Genomic DNA, 21053 nt, shown 5'->3' on the forward strand with positions numbered 1-21053 from the left:
AATAGGGCTCTGGTCAAAAGTAGTGCACTATATAGGGAATAGGGCCCTGGTCAACAGTAGTGCACTATATAGGGAATAGGGCCCTGGTCTAAAGTAGTGCACTATATAGGGAATAGGGCTCTGGTCAAAAGTAGTGCACTATATAGGGAATAGGGCCCTGGTCAACATTAGTGCATTATATATATATGTAATGATCAATTAGCCTTTTTAAAATGATACACTTGGATTAGCTAACACAACGTGCCGTTGGAACACAGGAGTGATGGTTGCTGATAATGGACCTCTGTGCCCCTATGTAGATGTTCCATTAAAAATCTGCAGTTTCCAGCTACAATAGTCATTTACAACATTAACAATGTCTAAACTGTATTTCTGATCAATTTGATGTTATTTTAATGGACAAAAAAAAAAAAATGTTTTTCTTACAAAAAACAAGTCTAAGTGACCCCTAAATTTGAACGGTGGTATAAGTCAAAATATTGAATTTACACTTTGCTATTACATAGCACCAACAAGCTTTTACAAAGTTAGATTATTTTTAAACAAGAAAAAAGGTTTATATTTTCCCAAAATGTTTTATTTGTTCAGGTGGCATTGGCACTGCGTATGGGGTCACAGCTTTTAACTGTGACCTCTGCTCTCTTCATTGGCTGATAGACAGGTTGCATCAGGAGTCCTGCCTCCTGTTCTTCCTAATCTTCTTCATCTTCTCCCGCCTGACCGTTTCTCCCTCCAGAGAAGCGATCTCAGACAGTCTCTGGATGATTGTGGCTGACGGGGCTCCGCTTACCGGATCTGGGTACGACTGGGCTGGAGGAGGAACACAGAGGAAAGTTAGGAGACCAAGTGATATGTACAGTCCAAAAGACTCCTTCGTGGATGAGAGGGCTAAAATGTTGAGCTGGTCATGTGTGATATGAGGAACACTGGACTAGAAACAAAACAGAGTCTGATCAAGCATCATGATCCGACTGTCCTGGATGAGGAACAGACAGAACAGTCTACAACTAGACTGGATGAGGAACAGACAGAACAGTCTACAACTAGACTGGAGGAGGAACAGACAGAACAGTCTACAACTAGACTGGATGAGGAACAGACAGAACAGTCTACAACTAGACTGGAGGAGGAACAGACAGAACAGTCTACAACTAGACTGGATGAGGAACAGACAGAACAGTCTACAACTAGACTGGATGAGGAACAGACAGAACAGTCTACAACTAGACTGGATGAGGAACAGACAGAACAGTCTACAACTAGACTGGATGAGGAACAGACAGAACCGTTTACAACTAGACTGGATGAGGAACAGACAGAACAGTCTACAACTAGACTGGATGAGGAACAGACAGAACAGTCTACAACTAGACTGGATGAGGAACAGAGAGAACAGTCTACAACTAGACTGGATGAGGAACAGACAGAACAGTCTACAACTAGACTGGATGAGGAACAGACAGAACAGTCTACAACTAGACTGGATGAGGAACAGACAGAACAGTCTACAACTAGACTGGATGAGGAACAGACAGAACAGTCTACAACTAGACTGGATGAGGAACAGACAGAACAGTCTACAACTAGACTGGATGAGGAACAGACAGAACAGTCTACAACTAGACTGGATGAGGAACAGACAGAACAGTCTACAACTAGACTGGATGAGGAACAGACAGAACAGTCTACAACTAGACTGGATGAGGAACAGACAGAACAGTCTACAACTAGACTGGATGAGGAACAGACAGAACAGTCTACAACTAGACTGGATGAGGAACAGACAGAACAGTCTACAACTAGACTGGATGAGGAACAGACAGAACAGTCTACAACTAGACTGGATGAGGAACAGACAGAACAGTCTACAACTAGACTGGAGGAGGAACAGACAGAACAGTCTACAACTAGACTGGAGGAGGAACAGACAGAACAGTCTACAACTAGACTGGATGAGGAACAGACAGAACAGTCTACAACTAGACTGGATGAGGAACAGACAGAACAGTCTACAACTAGACTGGAGGAGGAACAGACAGAACAGTCTACAACTAGACTGGATGAGGAACAGACAGAACAGTCTACAACTAGACTGGATGAGGAACAGACAGAACAGTCTACAACTAGACTGGATGAGGAACAGACAGAACAGTCTACAACTAGACAGGATGAGGAACAGACAGAACAGTCTACTACTAGACTGGATGAGGAACAGACAGAACAGTCTACAACTAGACTGGATGAGGAACAGACAGAACAGTCTACAACTAGACTGGATGAGGAACAGACAGAACAGTCTACAACTAGACTGGATGAGGAACAGACAGAACAGTCTACAACTAGACTGGATGAGGAACAGACAGAACAGTCTACAACTAGACTGGAGGAGGAACAGACAGAACAGTCTACAACTAGACTGGAGGAGGAACAGACAGAACAGTCTACAACTAGACTGGAGGAGGAACAGACAGAACAGTCTACAACTAGACTGGAGGAGGAACAGACAGAACAGTCTACAACTAGACTGGATGAGGAACAGACAGAACAGTCTACAACTAGACTGGAGGAGGAACAGACAGAACAGTCTACAACTAGACTGGAGGAGGAACAGACAGAACAGTCTACAACTAGACTGGATGAGGAACAGAGAGAACAGTCTACAACTAGACTGGATGAGGAACAGACAGAACAGTCTACAACTAGACTGGAGGAGGAACAGACAGAACAGTCTACAACTAGACTGGATGAGGAACAGACAGAACAGTCTACAACTAGACTGGATGAGGAACAGACAGAACAGTCTACAACTAGACTGGAGGAGGAACAGACAGAACAGTCTACAACTAGACTGGATGAGGAACAGACAGAACAGTCTACAACTAGACTGGATGAGGAACAGACAGAACAGTCTACAACTAGACTGGATGAGGAACAGACAGAACAGTCTACAACTAGACTGGATGAGGAACAGACAGAACAGTCTACAACTAGACTGGAGGAGGAACAGACAGAACAGTCTACAACTAGACTGGAGGAGGAACAGACAGAACAGTCTACAACTAGACTGGATGAGGAACAGACAGAACAGTCTACAACTAGACTGGATGAGGAACAGACAGAACAGTCTACAACTAGACTGGATGAGGAACAGACAGAACAGTCTACAACTAGACTGGATGAGGAACAGACAGAACAGTCTACAACTAGACTGGATGAGGAACAGACAGAACAGTCTACAACTAGACTGGATGAGGAACAGACAGAACAGTCTACAACTAGACTGGATGAGGAACAGACAGAACAGTCTACAACTAGACTGGATGAGGAACAGACAGAACAGTCTACAACTAGACTGGAGGAGGAACAGACAGAACAGTCTACAACTAGACTGGATGAGGAACAGACAGAACAGTCTACAACTAGACTGGAGGAGGAACAGACAGAACAGTCTACAACTAGACTGGATGAGGAACAGACAGAACAGTCTACAACTAGACTGGATGAGGAACAGACAGAACAGTCTACAACTAGACTGGATGAGGAACAGACAGAACAGTCTACAACTAGACTGGATGAGGAACAGACAGAACAGTCTACAACTAGACTGGATGAGGAACAGACAGAACAGTCTATGAACTGGACTGGAGGAACAGAGAGAACAGTCTATGAACTGGAGGAGGAACAGAGAGAACAGTCTATGAACTGGAAGAGGAACAGGGAGAACAGTCTATGAACTGGAAGAGGAACAGAGAGAACAGTCTATGAACTGGAGGAGGAACAGAGAGAACAGTTAGGATACCAAATAAAATAAAAACTACAGTAAGAAAGTGTTAGGAAGACACACAGACACCTTCAGGGAAGCTAGAAAACAAATCACAAGGGACGGATTATGAGGGCACTGGGTTCATGGAAGGATACAGGTCTATGGGTTTTCCTTTACACACAGTCTTTTCATAGAGGCCTTATTAAAAAGTTTCAATATTTTAAAGACAATGGTATGGAAACAATAGCTACTGGTTACATAAGGTTTAAATTCCCAGTGGGTCAGAAGTTTACATACACTCAATTAGTATTTGGTAGCATTTCCTTTAAATTGTTTAACTTGGGTCAAACATTTTGGGTAGCCTTCCACAAGCTTCCCACAATAAGTTGGGTGAATTCTGGGCAATTTTGTCCCATTCCTCCTGACAGAGCTGGTGTAACTGAGTCAGGTTTGTAGGCCTCCTTGCTCGCACACACTTTTTCAGTTCTGCCCACAGATTTTCTATAGGATTGAGGTCAGGGCTTGTGATGGCCACTCCAATACCTTGACTTTGTTGTCCTTAAGCCATTTTGTCACAACTTTGGAAGTATGCTCGGGGTCATTGTCCATTTGGAAGACACATTTGCGACCAAGCTTTAAATTCCTGACTGATGTCTTGAGATGTTGCTTCAATATATCCACATAATTGTCCGTCCTCATGATGCCATCTACTTTGTGAAGTGCACCAGTCTCTCCTGCAGCAAAGCACCCCCACAACATGATGCTGCCACCCCCATGCTTCACGGTTGGGATGGTGTTCTTCAGCTTGCAAGCTTCCCCCTTTTTCCTCCAATCGTAACGATGATCATTATGGCCAAACAGTTCTATTTTTGTTTCATCAGACCAGAGGACATTTCTCCAAAAAGTACGATCTTTGTCCCTATGTGCAGTTGCAAACCGTAGTCCGGCTTTTTTATGGTGGTTTTGGAGCAGTGGCTTCTTCCTTGCTGAGCGGCCTTTCAGGTTATGTCGATATAGGACTCGTATTACTGGGGATATAGATACTTTTGTACCCGTTTCCTCCAGCATCTTCACAAGGTCCTTTGCTGTTGTTCTGGGATTGATTTGCACTTTTCGCACCAAAGTACGTTCATCTCTAGGAGACAGAACGCGTCTCCTTCCTGAGCGGTATGACAGCTGCGTGGTCCCATGGTGTTTATACTTGCGTACTATTGTTTGTACAAGGATGAAACAGACCTGTGGAGGTCTACAATTTTGAGGTTTTGGCTGATTTCTTTTGATTTTCCCATGATGTCAAGCAAAGAGGCACTGAGTTTGAAGGTAGGCCTTGAAATACATCCACAGGTATACCTCCAATTGACTCAAATGATGTCAATTAGCCTATCAGAAGCTTATAAAGCCATGACATCATTTTCTGGAATTTTCCAAGCTGTTTAAAGGCACAGTCAACTTAGTGTATGTAAACATCTGACCCACTGGAATTGTGATACAGTGAATTATAAGTGAAATAATCTGTCTTTAAACAATTGTTGGAAAAATTACTTGGGTCATGCACAAAGTAGATGTCCTAACCCACTTGCCAAAACTATAGTTTGTTAACAATACATTTGTGGAGTGGTTGAAAACGAGTTTTAAATGACTCCAACATAAGTGTATGTAAACTTCCGACTTCAACTGTATGTAACTATGTAATATTCAAATCTCCCTACCATTATATCTAAACCAATATGACACCAATGTCGAGGAAAATTCTCAAATCAAAGTACCGCTAAACTGGATTTTATCATCAGACAATTTTTTGCCCAAACCTAACTCAAATTCTAGATGTCGAATGAAAACAGCATCCATAAGATAAGACGACAATTATACTTGGATCCATTTGGACTGAATAGGCTTGTAGGTGCAACAGTTTTTATTACATGTATAATTGAAATCGCTCTCGTTCATTTCCGCCCGTTAAGAACCAACGATGTGCTACCTTTTTGTAGCATCAATGGACAATGCTAACTGACAACGGTGATGCAAATTAATTTCATAATTTCTGTTAATGTTATTTATTGAGGCACAGTTTAAATTTTTTTTATTATCAATCAAATCAAAATCAACATATCAGCCGGGATGAGAAGGACACTTTAGCGCGTCTGCGTTGGAACGCGGATCACCTGCGTTTGTTTGAGATTACATTTACATTACATTTAAGTCATTTAGCAGACGCTCTTATCCAGAGATGAGTGGGCTATCGACAGTCGGACATTGCGGTAGCAGGTAGGCCTATAAAATATGATAGAGAACAGAATAATAACTAGTTATAGCCAATTCAAAACAAATATTGTACCCTCTGGTTAACTGTTTAGCTTTTACTAGGCCTATTGTACATTTTTATTATTGTAGCGCCACCATCTTTGATGCAAAAATAAATACAAATACACACAACTTTAAGCTACATATTCATTTGACAAAGGTAATAAACTGGCCATTGGATCACAGTAAAAACAGATAAAACAGGATCATGTTTGCAAAACAAGCATTTCTGAGCTAGGTAAGCTAACAGTTACAAAAATCAGGAATGCAGACAGGCTCTATAGACCTTCAGAAAGTATTCATCCACCTTATTCCACATTTTGCTGTGTTACAGCCTGAATTCCAATCGCATTGAATAGATGTTTTTTCCCCCACCCATCTACACACAATACCACATAATGACAAAAAAAATACATATTTTTAGACATTTTTGCAAATGTTTGGAAAATTTAATACAGAAATCTCATTTAAATACACTAAGTATTCACACCACTTTTGCCACGACAGTCCAAATTGAGCTCAGGTGCATCCAAATTTCCTTCGATCGTCCTTGAGATGTCACTACAACATGATTGGAGTTCACCTGAGGCCAATTAAATTGTTTGGACATGATTTAGAAGCATACCTGTCTATATAAGGTCCTACAGTTGACAGTGCATGTCAGAGCAGGAACTAAACCATGAAGTCCAAGGAACTGTCTGCAGATCTCTGAGATAGTTTTATTCACCTCATCACAATTCTATTTCTAGAGTGTTGAATGTTTCCAAGAACATAATTGGGTAAATGGAAAAAACATTGAATTACACAGACTACTTAGAGCTGGACGTCCGACCAAACTGAGCAACCGGGCCAGAAGGATCTTGGCCAGAAAGAAAACCCAAGAACCCATTTTGTATTTCTATTTATTATGGATCCCCACTGCCAAAGCAGCAGCTACTCTTCCATTGATCAATCTGACAGAACTACAGAGTTCCTTGGCTGAGATGGGAGAAACTGCCAGATGGACAACATTCTCTATGGTGCTTCATCAATCTGGGCTTTATGAGTGGCTCGACGCAAGCCACTCCTGAGAAATAGGCACATGACAGCACACCTGTAGTTTGTAAAAAGCTACATCATAATGCAAAAGATTCTGTGGTATAACGAGACAAAAATGTAACTCTTTGGCCTGAATGCAAAGCGCTATGTCTGGAGAAAACCAGGCACAGCTCATCACCTGTCTAACACTCTCCCTACCGTGAAGCATGGTGGTGGCAGCATATGGGGGGATGCTTTAGAGCGACAGGGACTCTGAAACTGGTAAGGATAGAGTGAAAAATGAATTCAGCCAAATACATACAAATCCTTGATGAGAACCTGCTTCAGAGTGCAAATGACCTTTGTTCCAACAGGACAATGGCCCAAAGTATACAGCCAAAGTAAGACTGGATTGGCTTCAGAACAAGAATCTGAAAGTCCTCGAGTGACCCAGCCAAAGCCCAGACTTGAATCCCATTGAAAATTTGTGGAAAGACTTGAAGATTGTTGTTCACCACACTCCCCCATCTAACTTAAAAGAGCTTGAAAAAAATCTGCAAGGAAGAATGGGAGAAAATCCCCAAATCCAGATGTGCAAAGCTGATAGAGACATATCCAAGATGGCTGAAAGTTGTAATCACCAGCAAAAGGTGCTTCTACAAAGTTTCGACTCAGGGGTGTGAATACTTATTTAAAATTAGGTCTTTCTGTATTTTCAATACATTTGCTAAAAATAAAAAAAATTAAAACATGTTTTCAGTTTGTCCTAATGGAGTATTGTGTGTATATGGGTGAGAGAAAAACATATATTTCATCCATTTTTTTATTCAGGCTGTAACAACAAAATATATAAAAGGTCAAGAGGTATGAATACTTTCTGAAGCCACTGTATATGAGTGACTGTGTACTACACACAACCAGGTTTTATGTTGGGCACCTACTGACCCCCCAAAAAAATATTTTATGATATATACTGTATTTTTTTTCTCAATGACATATACTGCTAAATATAGAGGTTTAAGGAAATACAGGCAGGCACCACATTACAACAAGACAAAACAGTTCGCCCAATCAAGCATGGTGATCTTGTATGTTTAAAAGCAAACGCTTGTTTTCATATATTACCAAAAAAAAGCCTGAAAACAGTGGAATGGGATTAGTGTGGTGTGTGAAGAATCCAATACTTTAACTTTTATGCAGTACTAATCACATTATTGTGGAAGAACCTCCTCTTAAGAGTATGAATTAGGCTGTTTGAGAAGGTTTTAATTCTAAGAAACCTGCATACACATTGAAGGACAATAGACAAACATAGCTACTGTAGTAGGACAACGCCGTGTGCTGGAAAACCTTGGTATAGCATGGGTGAAATAAGCATTGTGGGGCTCATGTGAACTCACTCTCTTTTTCCCCGCTTCAGACAAATGTCTACTTCACTTAATACTTTTTTTTTTTTTTGCTTTTTAAATTATACTTACATTTCTGATTAGCTCCTATTGTGAAAAGACTGCAGGTTCTGTTATTTACTCTTGGTCTGAGAACAGAATGAGCAACAAGACAAGTTACCTCCAAAACTAGTGATGTTATGCTACATATGGTACTAGCATACTCTATATACTGTAGATATGCATCTCAAATGGCAACCTATTCCCTATTCGTCAGGGGAATTCAACTCTTACCCTACGAAGTCCAGAGCCAGATGGGTTTTCTGTTCTAACTGATAATTAATTACACCCACCTAGTGTCCCAGGTCTAAATCAGTGCCCGTTTAAAGCAGTGGAACTGGCTTCGAGGTCCAGATTTGAGTACGAGGGTCCCATATCGTGCAGCACATTTGACCAATATGGAGTGTCGTTTGGTCCTTTGGGCCTTCAAGAAGTATTCATACCCTTTGACTTATTCCACATTTTGTTGTGTTACAGCCGGAATTCAAAATGGATTAAATATATTATTTTTTTTTTTATCTCATCCATCTACACACAATACCCTATAATGACAACGAAAATTTATTTTGAAATGTTTGCAAATACCAAAATATCTCATTTACAAAAATTATTCACACTCCCTGAGTCAATACATGTTAGAATCATCTTAGGCAGCGATTAAATCTGTGTCCTTCAGGCTAAGTTTCTAAAGGCTTAGAACACCTGGATTGTACAATATTATTCTTATTTTTTTTATTATTCCAGCTCTGTCAAGTTGGTTGTTGATCATTGCTAGACAGCCATTCATTCCTGCCATAGGTGAGGAAATATAAGGCAAAATTGTAACTAGGCCACTCAGGAACCTTCAACGTCATCTTGGTAAGAAACTCCAGTGTGGATTTGGCCTTGTGTTTTATGTTATTGTCCTGTTGAAAACTCCGTAGTCCTTGCCGATGACAAGCATACCAATAACATGATGCAGCCTCCACCATGCTTGAACATTTGAAGTGTGGTACTCAGTGATGTGTTGGATTTGCCCCAAACATAATACTTTGTATTCAGGACATAAAGTGAATTTCTTTGCAAAAATTGTTGCAGTTTTACTTTAGTGTCTTATTGCAAACAGGATGCATGTTTTGGAATATTTTTTATTCTGTACAGGCTTCCTTCTTTTCACTGTCATTTAGGTTTAGTATTGTGGAGTAACTACAATGTTGTTGATCCATACTCAGTTTTCTCCCATCACAACCATTCAACTCTGGTGACTTTTAAAACAGTTACATTGGCCTCAGAGACTGAAAAACGGCTTCTATCTCAAGGCCATCAGACTGTTAAATAGCCATCACTAGCACATTAGATGCTGCGGCCTTATATACATAGGTTTGAAATCACTGGCCACTTTAATAATGGAACACTAGTCACTTTAATAATGTTTACATATTTTGCATTACTCATCTCATATGAATATACTGTATTCTATCCTACTCTATCTTAGTCTATGCTGCTTTGACATAGCTCGTCCAAATATTTATATATTATTAATTCCATTCCTTTAGATGGGGAGTGTTAGATATTACTGCACTGTTGGAGCTAGAAACACAAGCATTTTGCTACACCTGCAATAACATCTGCTAAACACGTACATGTGACAAATACAATTGATTTGATAAGGAAATCAGAGAATTGAAATAAATAAATTAGACCCTAATCTATGGATTTTACATGACTGAGCAGAGGCACAGCCATGGGTGGACCTGGGAGGGGATAGGCCCACCCACTGGGGAGCCAGGCTCAGCCAATCAGAATGAGTTTTTCGCCACTAAAGGGCTTTATTAGACAGAAAATAATCCTCAGATTCATCAGTTGTCCGGGTGGCTGGTCGCAGACGATCCCGCAGGTGAAGTCGGATGTGGAGGTCCTGGTCTGCGGTTTTGAGACCGGTTGGACGTACTCCCAAATTCTCTAAAATGACATTGGAGGCAGCTTATGGTAGAGAAATGAACTTCAAATTCTCTGGCAACAGCTCTGGTGGACATTCCTGCAGTCAGCATTCCAAATCCACGCTCCCTCAAAAAACTTAAGACATCTGCGGCATTGTGCTGTGGGACTAAACTGCACATTTTAGAGTGGCTTTTTAATTGCCCCCCAGCACGAGGTGCACCTGTGTAATTATCATGCTGTTTAATCAGGTTGTTGATATGCCACACCTGTCAGGTGGATGGATTATCTTGGCAAAGGAGAAATGCTCACTAACAGGGATGTAAACACATTTGTTACACAACATTTGTAGAGAAATAAGCTTTTTGAGCGCATGGTAAATTTCTGGGATCTTTTATTTCAGCTCATGAAAGATGGGACCAAAAACGTACATGTGTTTATATTTTTGTTCAGTAAAATTTGTAATTATTTCTCAAACCATAATTCCACTTTGACATTTTTAATTTTTTTATTTTACCTTTAACTAGGCAAGTCAGTTAAGAACAAATTCTTATTTTCAATGACGGCCTAGGAACAGTGGGTTAACGGCCTTGTTCAAGGGCAGAACGACAGATTTTTACCTTGTCAGCTCGGGGATTCGATCTTGCAACCTTTTGGTTACAAGTTCAACAATCTAACCACCAGGCTACCTGCCGCCCCCACATTATGGGGCATTGTGTGTAGGCCGGTGACACACTATCTCAATTGAATCCATTTTAAGTTCAGGCTGTATACAGTTAAGGGGTGAATACTTGCTGTAGGTCATAGGGTTGCAAATGGGATATTGACATACTGTATATTTAATACTGTAATGGGATGTAGACATAATGTATATTTAACACTGTAATGGTTCTTTAACAATACTCTGGTACCTGTTCTTGTAGCCTTCTGAGGAGAAGGGGTTTCTCCCATTGAGCGAGGATGCAGCTGGCAGCAGGATGGCAGGAACTGATGTCAGGTCATAGGCTTCATAAGAGCTGGAGGGCAGAGGTACACACCGTCAACACCCCCAACACACACCGTCAACCCCACACACACACCGTCAACACCACACACACAGCATCAACACCCCAACACACACCGTCAACCCCACACACACAGCATCAACACCCCACACACACACCGTCAACCCCACACACACCGTCAACCCCCCAACACACACACCGTCAACACCCCCAACACACACCGTCAACCCCACACACACACCGTCAACCCCACACACACAGCATCAACACCACAACACACACCATCAACCCCACACACACAGCATCAACACCCCACACACACACCGTCAACCCCACACACACCGTCAACCCCCCAACACACACACCGTCAACACCCCCAACACACACCGTCAACCCCACACACACACCGTCAACACCCCAACACACACCGTCAACACCCCAACACACACCGTCAACCCCACACACACCGTCAACCCCACACACACCGTCAACCCCACACACACACCGTCAACCCCACACACACACCGTCAACCCCACACACACCGTCAACCCCACACACACACCGTCAACCCCACACACACACCGTCAACCCCACACACACCGTCACCACCCCCAACACACACCGTCAACCCCACACACACACCGTCAACCCCACACACACACCGTCAACTCCACACACACAGCATCAACACCCCACACACACACCGTCAACCCCACACACACACCGTCAACACCCCAACACACACCGTCAACCCCACACACACACCGTCAACCCCACACACACACCGTCAACCCCACACACACACCGTCAACCCCACACACACACCGTCAACACCCCAACACACACCGTCAACCCCACACACACACCGTCAACCCCACACACACACCGTCAACCCCACACACACACCGTCAACCCCACACACACACCGTCAACCCCACACAAACACCGTCAACCCCACACACACACCGTCAACACCCCAACACACACCGTCAACCCCACACACACACTGTCAACCCCACACACACAGCATCAACACCCCACACACACAGCATCAACACCCCACACACACACCGTCAACCCCACACACACACCGTCAACCACACACACACCGTCAACCCCACACACACACCGTCAACCCCACACACACAGCATCAACACCCCAACACACACCGTCAACCCCACACACACACCGTCAACCCCACACACACACCGTCAACCCACACACACACCGTCAACCCCACACACACACCGTCAACCCCACACACACACCGTCAACCCCACACACACACCGTCAACCCCACACACACACCGTCAACCCCACACACACACCGTCAACACCCCCAACACACACCGTCAACACCCCCAACACACACCGTCAACCCCACACACACACCGTCAACCCCACACACACACCGTCAACCCCACACACACCCCGTCAACCCCCCAACACACACACCGTCAACCCCCCAACACACACACCGTCAACACCCCCAACACACACCGTCAACACCCCCAACACACACCGTCAACCCCACACACACCGTCAACCCCACACACACACCGTCAACCCCCCACACACACACCGTCAACCCCCAACACACACACCGTCAACCCCCCAACACACACACCGTCAACCCCCCAACACACCACCGTCAACCCCCCAACACACACACCGTCAACACCCCCACACACACACCGTCAACACCCCCAACACACACCGTCAACACCCCACACACACCGTCAACCCCACACACACACCGTCAACACCCCACACACACACCGTCAACACCCCACACACACACCGTCAACACCCCCAACACACACCGTCAACACCCCACACACACCGTCAACACCCCACACACACCGTCAACACCCCACACACACCGTCAACACCCCACACACACCGTCAACCCCACACACACACCGTCAACCCCACACACACACCGTCAACCCCACACACACACCGTCAACCCCACACACACACACCGTCAACCCCACACACACCGTCAACCCCACACACACCGTCAACCCCACACACACCGTCAACCCCACACACACCGTCAACCCCACACACACCGTCAACCCCACACACACACCGTCAACACCCCACACACACACCGTCAACCCCACACACACCGTCAACCCCACACACACCGTCAACCCCACACACACACCGTCAACCCCACACACACACACCGTCAACCCCACACACACACCGTCAACCCCACACACACACCGTCAACCCCACACACACCGTCAACACCCCCAACACACACCGTCAACCCCACACACACAGCATCAACACCCCACACACACACCGTCAACCCCACACACACACCGTCAACCCCACACACACACCGTCAACCCCACACACACACCGTCAACCCCACACACACCGTCAACACCCCAACACACACCGTCAACACCCCAACACACACCGTCAACCCCACACACACCGTCAACACCCCAACACACACCGTCAACCCCACACACACCGTCAACCCCACACACACCGTCAACCCCACACACACCGTCAACCCCACACACACCGTCAACACCCCAACACACACCGTCAACACCCCCAACACACACCGTCAACACCCCCAACACACACCGTCAACACCCCCAACACACACCGTCAACACCCCCAACACACACCGTCAACCCCACACACACACCGTCAACCCCACACACACACCGTCAACACCCCAACCCCACACACACACCGTCAACCCCACACACACACCGTCAACCCCACACACACACCGTCAACACCCCAACACACACCGTCAACCCCACACACACACCGTCAACACCCCAACACACACCGTCAACACCCCAACACACACCGTCAACCCCAACACACACCGTCAACTCCACACACACACCGTCAACCCCACACACACACCGTCAACCCCACACACACACCGTCAACACCCCAACACACACCGTCAACCCCACACACACACCGTCAACCCCACACACACACCGTCAACACCCCCAACACACACCGTCAACCCCACACACACACCGTCAACCCCACACACACACCGTCAACACCCCAACCCCACACACACACCGTCAACCCCACACACACACCGTCAACCCCACACACACACCGTCAACACCCCAACACACACCGTCAACCCCACACACACACCGTCAACACCCCAACACACACCGTCAACACCCCAACACACACCGTCAACCCCAACACACACCGTCAACTCCACACACACACCGTCAACACCCCAACACACACCGTCAACCCCACACACACACCGTCAACCCCACACACACACCGTCAACACCCCAACACACACCGTCAACCCCACACACACACCGTCAACACCCCAACACACACCGTCAACACCCCAACACACACCGTCAACTCCACACACACAAAGTTTTTTAATTGTTTAAAAACACCTTCAACTCCAATGACTGTCAGATTAGAGTCAACAGACTACGACTTTGAATCAGAAGTGGTTTGGCTGGCTCTTTCTATTGTCAGACACACTGTAACCTACCAGCTAATCTCCCTCGGTGTAATACAGTGGTGGAAAAAGCACCCAAATGTCATACTTCAGTAAAAGTAAAGATACCTTAAAACCTGTTAGGGACAGACGTTCCGCTAGCGGAACGCCTCACCAATAGCCAATGGTAGAGAGTGGCGCAAAATACAAACACCTCAAAAATGCTATAACTTCAATTTCTCAAACATATGACTATTTTACACCATTTTAATAGAAAGTTACTCAAATAAAAGTCAGCCAGTAAAATACTACTTGAGTAAAAGTATTTGGTTTGAAATATACTTAAGTATTAAAAAGTGCATGTAATTGCTAAAATATACGTAAGTATCAAAAGTAAAATTTAAAAATATAAATCACTTAAAATTCCTTATATTATGCAAAGCAGATGGCACCATTTTTGGGGGGGGTTTGTTAACATTTACAGATAGCCAAGGGAACACTCCAACACTCAAGAGATTATTTACGAAAGATGCATTTGTGCTTAGTGAGTCCGCCAAGCCAGAGGCAGTAGGGATGAGCACGCGTTCTCTTGATAAGTGCGTGAATTTGACTATTATCCTGTCCTGCTAAGCTTTCAAAATATAACAAAGTATTTTTACTACTTCTACTGGGGGGGGGGGGTCAAAATGCTATTGAGTGGCCCCTTACCCACAAAAAGGGATATTTTCCTCCATACATTAAGTGTTATGATAATGAATAACCTGGTGTTAAAAATACCTTAAATTCTTTGGTTTAATTTCAGGCAATTAGTGTTCGTTTTTCCGTTTGTGTCAAAAACTGTCTCTGGGGGCCCCCCTGGTCAGTTGGGGCCCCCCTGGTCAGTTGGGGCCTGTTTCATTTGAAACACGGCTGAGTCCAACTGGCATTTACAGACAGTAGAGACACAAAGCACAGTGATGGATTAATGTATTCCGGATGAGCTGCTTAGTTACCCGAAGGTCAAGCGGGGTCTGCTTACCCGAAGGCACGGGGGCGAGCAGGGGCATGGGAAAGCTCCTTGTGGAGGGTATAGTGGTGGCGGTGGCCCGACCGGTGGATCTGGTAGTCTCTGGGCAGGGGAGGGATGGAGGCGTTAGGCTTCATGGGACGACGCTCATCTGAGTGGGGAAATTAATTCTAAAAGTAAGCTTGACTAAGAGAAATGTCAACAAGATAAGAGTGGGAAATGGAAAAACAACATTGGCTCACATAGAAGGTAAAACCCCAGTTTGACGTGGATGTCGCTGGTCTAAAACAAGTGCCTAAAAGGGTTCACACGCACACGCAAAAAGACAGCTGCAACCAAGCCTGCCAATGTCAATAGCTTGGACAGATGGAAAATACAAATGCTGAGGTCGCCATCTACTGGTGACTCTGTTGTCACACGTGTCCAACATCAAACTGAGCCTTCACTCCTGTATACCACATTTTTATTGTATTTTTTTTACTCAACATTTATTTAACTAGGCAAGTCAGTTAAGAACAAATTCTCATTTACAATGACAGCCTAGGAACAGTGGGTTAACTGCCTTGTTCAGGGCCAGAACTCAAGGATTCGATCTAGCAACCTTTCGGTTACTGGCCCAACACTAACCACTAAGGCTACCTGCCGCACCAAAAGGTCATGGATCTTACAGTAATAATCAATTGGGGGGAAAAAATTAAAACAAATACCTCTGAAATCATACTTGGGATACATCCTGTTGTCATTCTTCCATGTCTTATCAAACAGGAAGTGACTCCCACAGACGTCTCTCTCTGGGTAGTTATCTGAGGAGCCCAGCCGGGACAAAGGAGACACCTCTCTGCCCAGGAAGGAGGAAGTAGACCTGAACATGTAAATAACATTTCAATAGTAGGCCACAAATTAACATCCATTCAACTGAATGGAGTAGTGCCTAATAATATGGCTAACCTGACTGTGTGCGTGCACGCATCTCAAATGGCACCCTACACCCCATGTAGTACACTCACCCCTATACATATCTACCTCCATCACTCCAGTATCCCTGACTCCTTCCCCCTATACATATCTACCTCCATCATCCCTGCACATGTAAATATGGTATTGGAACTGACTTTTTAAATATTTCCTGTATATAGTATGCTTACTTAAATTTGAATTATATATTTCCTTTTTTTTCTCTCCCCTTCTTCTAGAAATAAACTCTGCAAAAAAAGAAAATGTCCTCTCACTGTCAACTACGTTTATTTTCAGCAAACTTTAAATGTGTAAATATTTGTATGAACAAAACAAGATTCAACAACTGGGACATAAACTGAACAAGTTCCACAGATATGTGACTAAGATAAATTGAATAAAGTGTCCCTGAACAAAGGTGGGGGGGTCAAAATCAAACAGTCAGTATCTGGTGTGGCCACCAGCTGCATTAAGTACTGCAGTGCATCTCCTCCTCATGGACTGCACCAGATTTGCCAGTTCTTGCTGTGAGATGTTACCCTACTCTTCCACCAAGGCACCTGCAAGTTCCCGGACATTTCTGGGGGGAATGAGGGAGGAGGATGTCTTCCCTGTAACGCACAGCGTTGCGATTGCCTGCAATGACAACAAGCTCAGTCCGATGATGTGGTCATACACCGCCCCAGACCATGTCAGATCCTACACCTCCAAAATCGATCCCGCTCCAGAGTACAGGCCTCGGTGTAACGCTCATTCCTTCGACGATAAACGCGAATCTGACCATCACCCCTGGTGTGACAAAACCGTGACTCGTTAGTGAAGAGCACTTTTTGCCAGTCCTGTCTGGTCCAGCGACGGTGGGTTTGTGCCCATAGGCGACGTTATTGCCGGTGATGTCTGGAGAGGACCTGCCTTACAACAGGCCTACAAGCCCTCAGTTCAGCCTCTCTCAGCCTATGGCAGACAGTCTGAGCACTGATGGAGGGATTGTAGGTTCCTGGTGTAACTCGGGCAGTTGTTGTTGCCATCCTGTACCTGTCCCGCAGGTGTGATGTTCAGATGTACCGATCCTGTGCAGGTGTTGTTACACGTGGTCTGCCACTGCGAGGACGATCAGGTGTCCGTCCTGTCTCCCTGTAGTTCTGTCTTAGGCGTCTCACAGTAGACATTGCAATTTATTGCCCTGACCACATCTGCAGTCCTCATGCCTCCTTGCAGCATGCCTAAAGGCACGTTCACACAGATGAGACCCTGGGCATCTTCCTTTTGGTGTTTTTCAGAGTCAGTAGAAAGGCCTCTTTAGTGTCCTAAGTTGTCATAACTGTGACCTTAATTGCCTACCGTCTGTAAGCTGTTAGTGTCTTAACGACCATTCCACAGGTGCATGTTCATTAATTGTTTATGGTTCATTGAACAAGCATGGGAAACAGTGTTTAAACCCTTCACAATGAAGATCTGTGAAGTTATCTGGATTTTTACAAATGATCTTTGAAAGACATTGTCCTGAAAAAGGAACATTTCTTATTTCATTTTTTTGCTGAGTTCACATTGTTATTGATTATTGTATTGTTGGTTGAGTTTGCATGAAAGGCATTTCACTGTACTTGTGCACGTGAAATTAACACTTGAAAACGGTCGACCAGGGCACATCAAAAGTAGTGCACTATATAGGGAATAGGGTGCCATTGGGACCTGGTCTAAAGTAGTGCAATATGTAGGGAATAGGGTGCCATTCGGGACATAGACATTCTCTTGTACACAACGTTACTTACCCTTCTACATTCCAGTTGGAATCCTTTCGGTCCCTGGAGTCTAGAATTTCAACAATAAAAAAAAAAGCATGTTGTGGTATTCAGCTATAAGATGTGAAGGAAGTGGAACCAGCATAGTAGAATCAGTCACACTACAGGTGTTTTAATTTAATATATTAGGATGAGACACTGCAAATTCAGCAGCTACTCTTCCTGGGGTCCACATTAAAAACGTACAAATACATGAAAGTACAGAAGCGTTATAGGAAAAAACATTATATTACATTAACTTCAAAATAAAAATTAAATAAGCATTACTGGAAAGAAAATAATATATACTATTTACACACTATTCATATACACAATCATATTGTTATATAGAGTACAGTTAGATTTTAATAATGAGGAGAGGCGCTGTGATACGTCTTTGTATTTGTTTTTTTAAATCTAAAACTTGCTTTTTGTCTGGTGGCAGAGCATTCCACGATGGCACGGCTCCGTTATCTGAGGCCAAGCATTAAACTAGGTAGGCTGGCTATAGCTGCTGGCTAATGAAATGAGGTCAACCCTCTACAGGAGACTGCAACGGGCAAAAATGAGTGATAAGTAGTGCACTATACAGGGAAACCTATCACCAGAACCCTATTGGCACCACACTGGGAAAGGGGGACATTTGGGACGCAGTAATATAACCTGGCTCTGGACATATGTATAATGGACTGTCAGTACACCCGTTAGACGGCTCAAAACAGAGCAGCATGCCTTGCCCTTAAAGGGATATGTCAACCTGTACTTGATAAGGTTCTCCTCATTGTAAATGAGAACTTGTTCTCAACTTACCTACCTGGTTCAATAAAGGTGATATAAAAGAAAAAATTGGAGATAACGGATAACAAACAAACATGCCATAACGCTTTTAAAACAATTACCTGCACTCCAGATTGCCAAATGAGCCAATATATGGTATAGGCATAGTTGTCTAGAACATATACATCTGTCTATATCCTCATGACAAAGTATTATTCTTTCAAATTAAAAAAAAAATATCCTCAAAGTACGCCGTCAGAATAATATCCTTTTATGACTACAACTCCCATGGCGCAAAGCGGTTCTCCCCGTCTTCCTGCTTGCAGGCTGACAAGGCCAACGCGCGTTGCCATAGCAACCTGACTCGCGTAGTTGAGTTAGGAAAACCATTTCTACCAGGTTGAATATGGTGAGATTGTAACGCCTACATTGATAGCTAGTTGTAAAATCCCTAAAACTGCACTAACTACTTCTCATTCGGATATCGACTACTGTAACTTCTCTTAAACTAGCCTTTCAAGAAACCGCAATGCATTGTGGGTTTTGTAGTCGACTTGGAACGCGGCAGATTTTACATAAATTGCTTCCTGACACATGCGTTATAAATCAAAGGCATTTGCATGCTTATTAATTTAACTGCACACAGATCATGAACAGAATGCATGCCATTGTCAGGATTGAGAAGAAATTGACTACTTCTCTAGTCTTTAAGCAACATTTGTTTTAAAAACGCCTAACCACTTGTATACTCTTACTTGCATCCACTTTAGACATACAAAAAAAATAAAAAATCAAGACGCCAGTTTCTTCACGGGTACCCAAACCAGAAACTGATTTAACGCGTTCAGCATACATAACAAGCATTTCCTCCTTACCGTTCTGAGGGAATTTTCTCCTTGATGTATGAACATGTATCGGCTTGACCCCGGTCAGTCGTCCTGGTCCATAGCCGCCTTGGCCTAACTGTATACCGGTGTAACCCGAGCAGCCCAGCGTCAAGTCTACCAACTTCGGGATGGCTGTAGGGTACATTACCGCTTTAAAATACCGGACGATAGCTTGTACAGGCTATCTAGAGATAATAATACGACGCACTAATATTCCTAACGCATAAAATGGTTTGTTAACATACTGGTGATGGCTAATTATCAACAACAAAAAAGACAAGTAAAAACTTTAACTAGCAGCGGAGCAAAAGCCCACTAGAGGCGACGTGGCGAATTGAGTCGTAGTTTCCATGGCTACAGACTGTGGATGGCCAAGCATTTACATAGCAATATACACCTTTTACATTTTTAGTCATTTAGTCTTATCCAGAGCGACTTACAGTAGTGAACATGGGCATACATCTCATTTTTTCTTTTGTACTGGCCCCCCGTGGGAATCGAACCCACAACCCTGGCGTTACAAACACCATGCTCTACCAACTGAGCCACAGGGACACCTCATCTACTATACTACAACTCACCTAACCAAACAAGATCATGTAAAAAAAAAAATGTTTTTATAAAAGTGATATGTGCCAAGTTTGTGACAGCATTGCTTCGTTTTAATGAAGTGCTAGTATAGAAGATACAAAATGTATTTATTGTAAAAATGTTTCAAAGATGT

General features: G+C 44.0%; 1 protein-coding gene and 1 non-coding gene across 4 annotated transcripts; both read right to left on the reverse strand.

The window, feature by feature from the left end:
* Positions 1 to 555: 555 nt before the first annotated feature.
* On the reverse strand, positions 556 to 21017 carry c29h8orf89 (chromosome 29 C8orf89 homolog). Of its 3 annotated transcripts, none has more exons than XM_045710999.2 (7): positions 20318 to 21017; positions 18657 to 18696; positions 16638 to 16768; positions 15943 to 16081; positions 11355 to 11459; positions 8560 to 8615; positions 556 to 810 (listed from the first exon to the last, which is right to left on the reverse strand). In XM_045710999.2, the coding sequence occupies exons 1-7, from the start codon at positions 20472 to 20474 to the stop codon at positions 668 to 670; spliced, it is 771 nt and encodes a 256-aa protein (XP_045566955.1). In that variant the 5' UTR covers positions 20475 to 21017; the 3' UTR covers positions 556 to 667. The 3 variants fall into 3 exon arrangements, with proteins under 3 accessions (XP_045566955.1, XP_014037296.1, XP_045566956.2); XM_014181821.3 differs by having other exon boundaries at positions 16638 to 16792; XM_045711000.2 differs by lacking the exon at positions 8560 to 8615 and having other exon boundaries at positions 16638 to 16792.
* Positions 20812 to 20884, reverse strand: trnat-ugu (transfer RNA threonine (anticodon UGU)). The gene has a single exon. It is a non-coding gene; the product is annotated as a tRNA-Thr (tRNA).
* Positions 21018 to 21053: the final 36 nt, after the last annotated feature.

This window comes from Salmo salar, chromosome 29, assembly GCF_965601325.2.
Source record: "Salmo salar chromosome 29, fSalSal1, whole genome shotgun sequence".
NCBI lineage: Eukaryota > Metazoa > Chordata > Actinopteri > Salmoniformes > Salmonidae > Salmo > Salmo salar.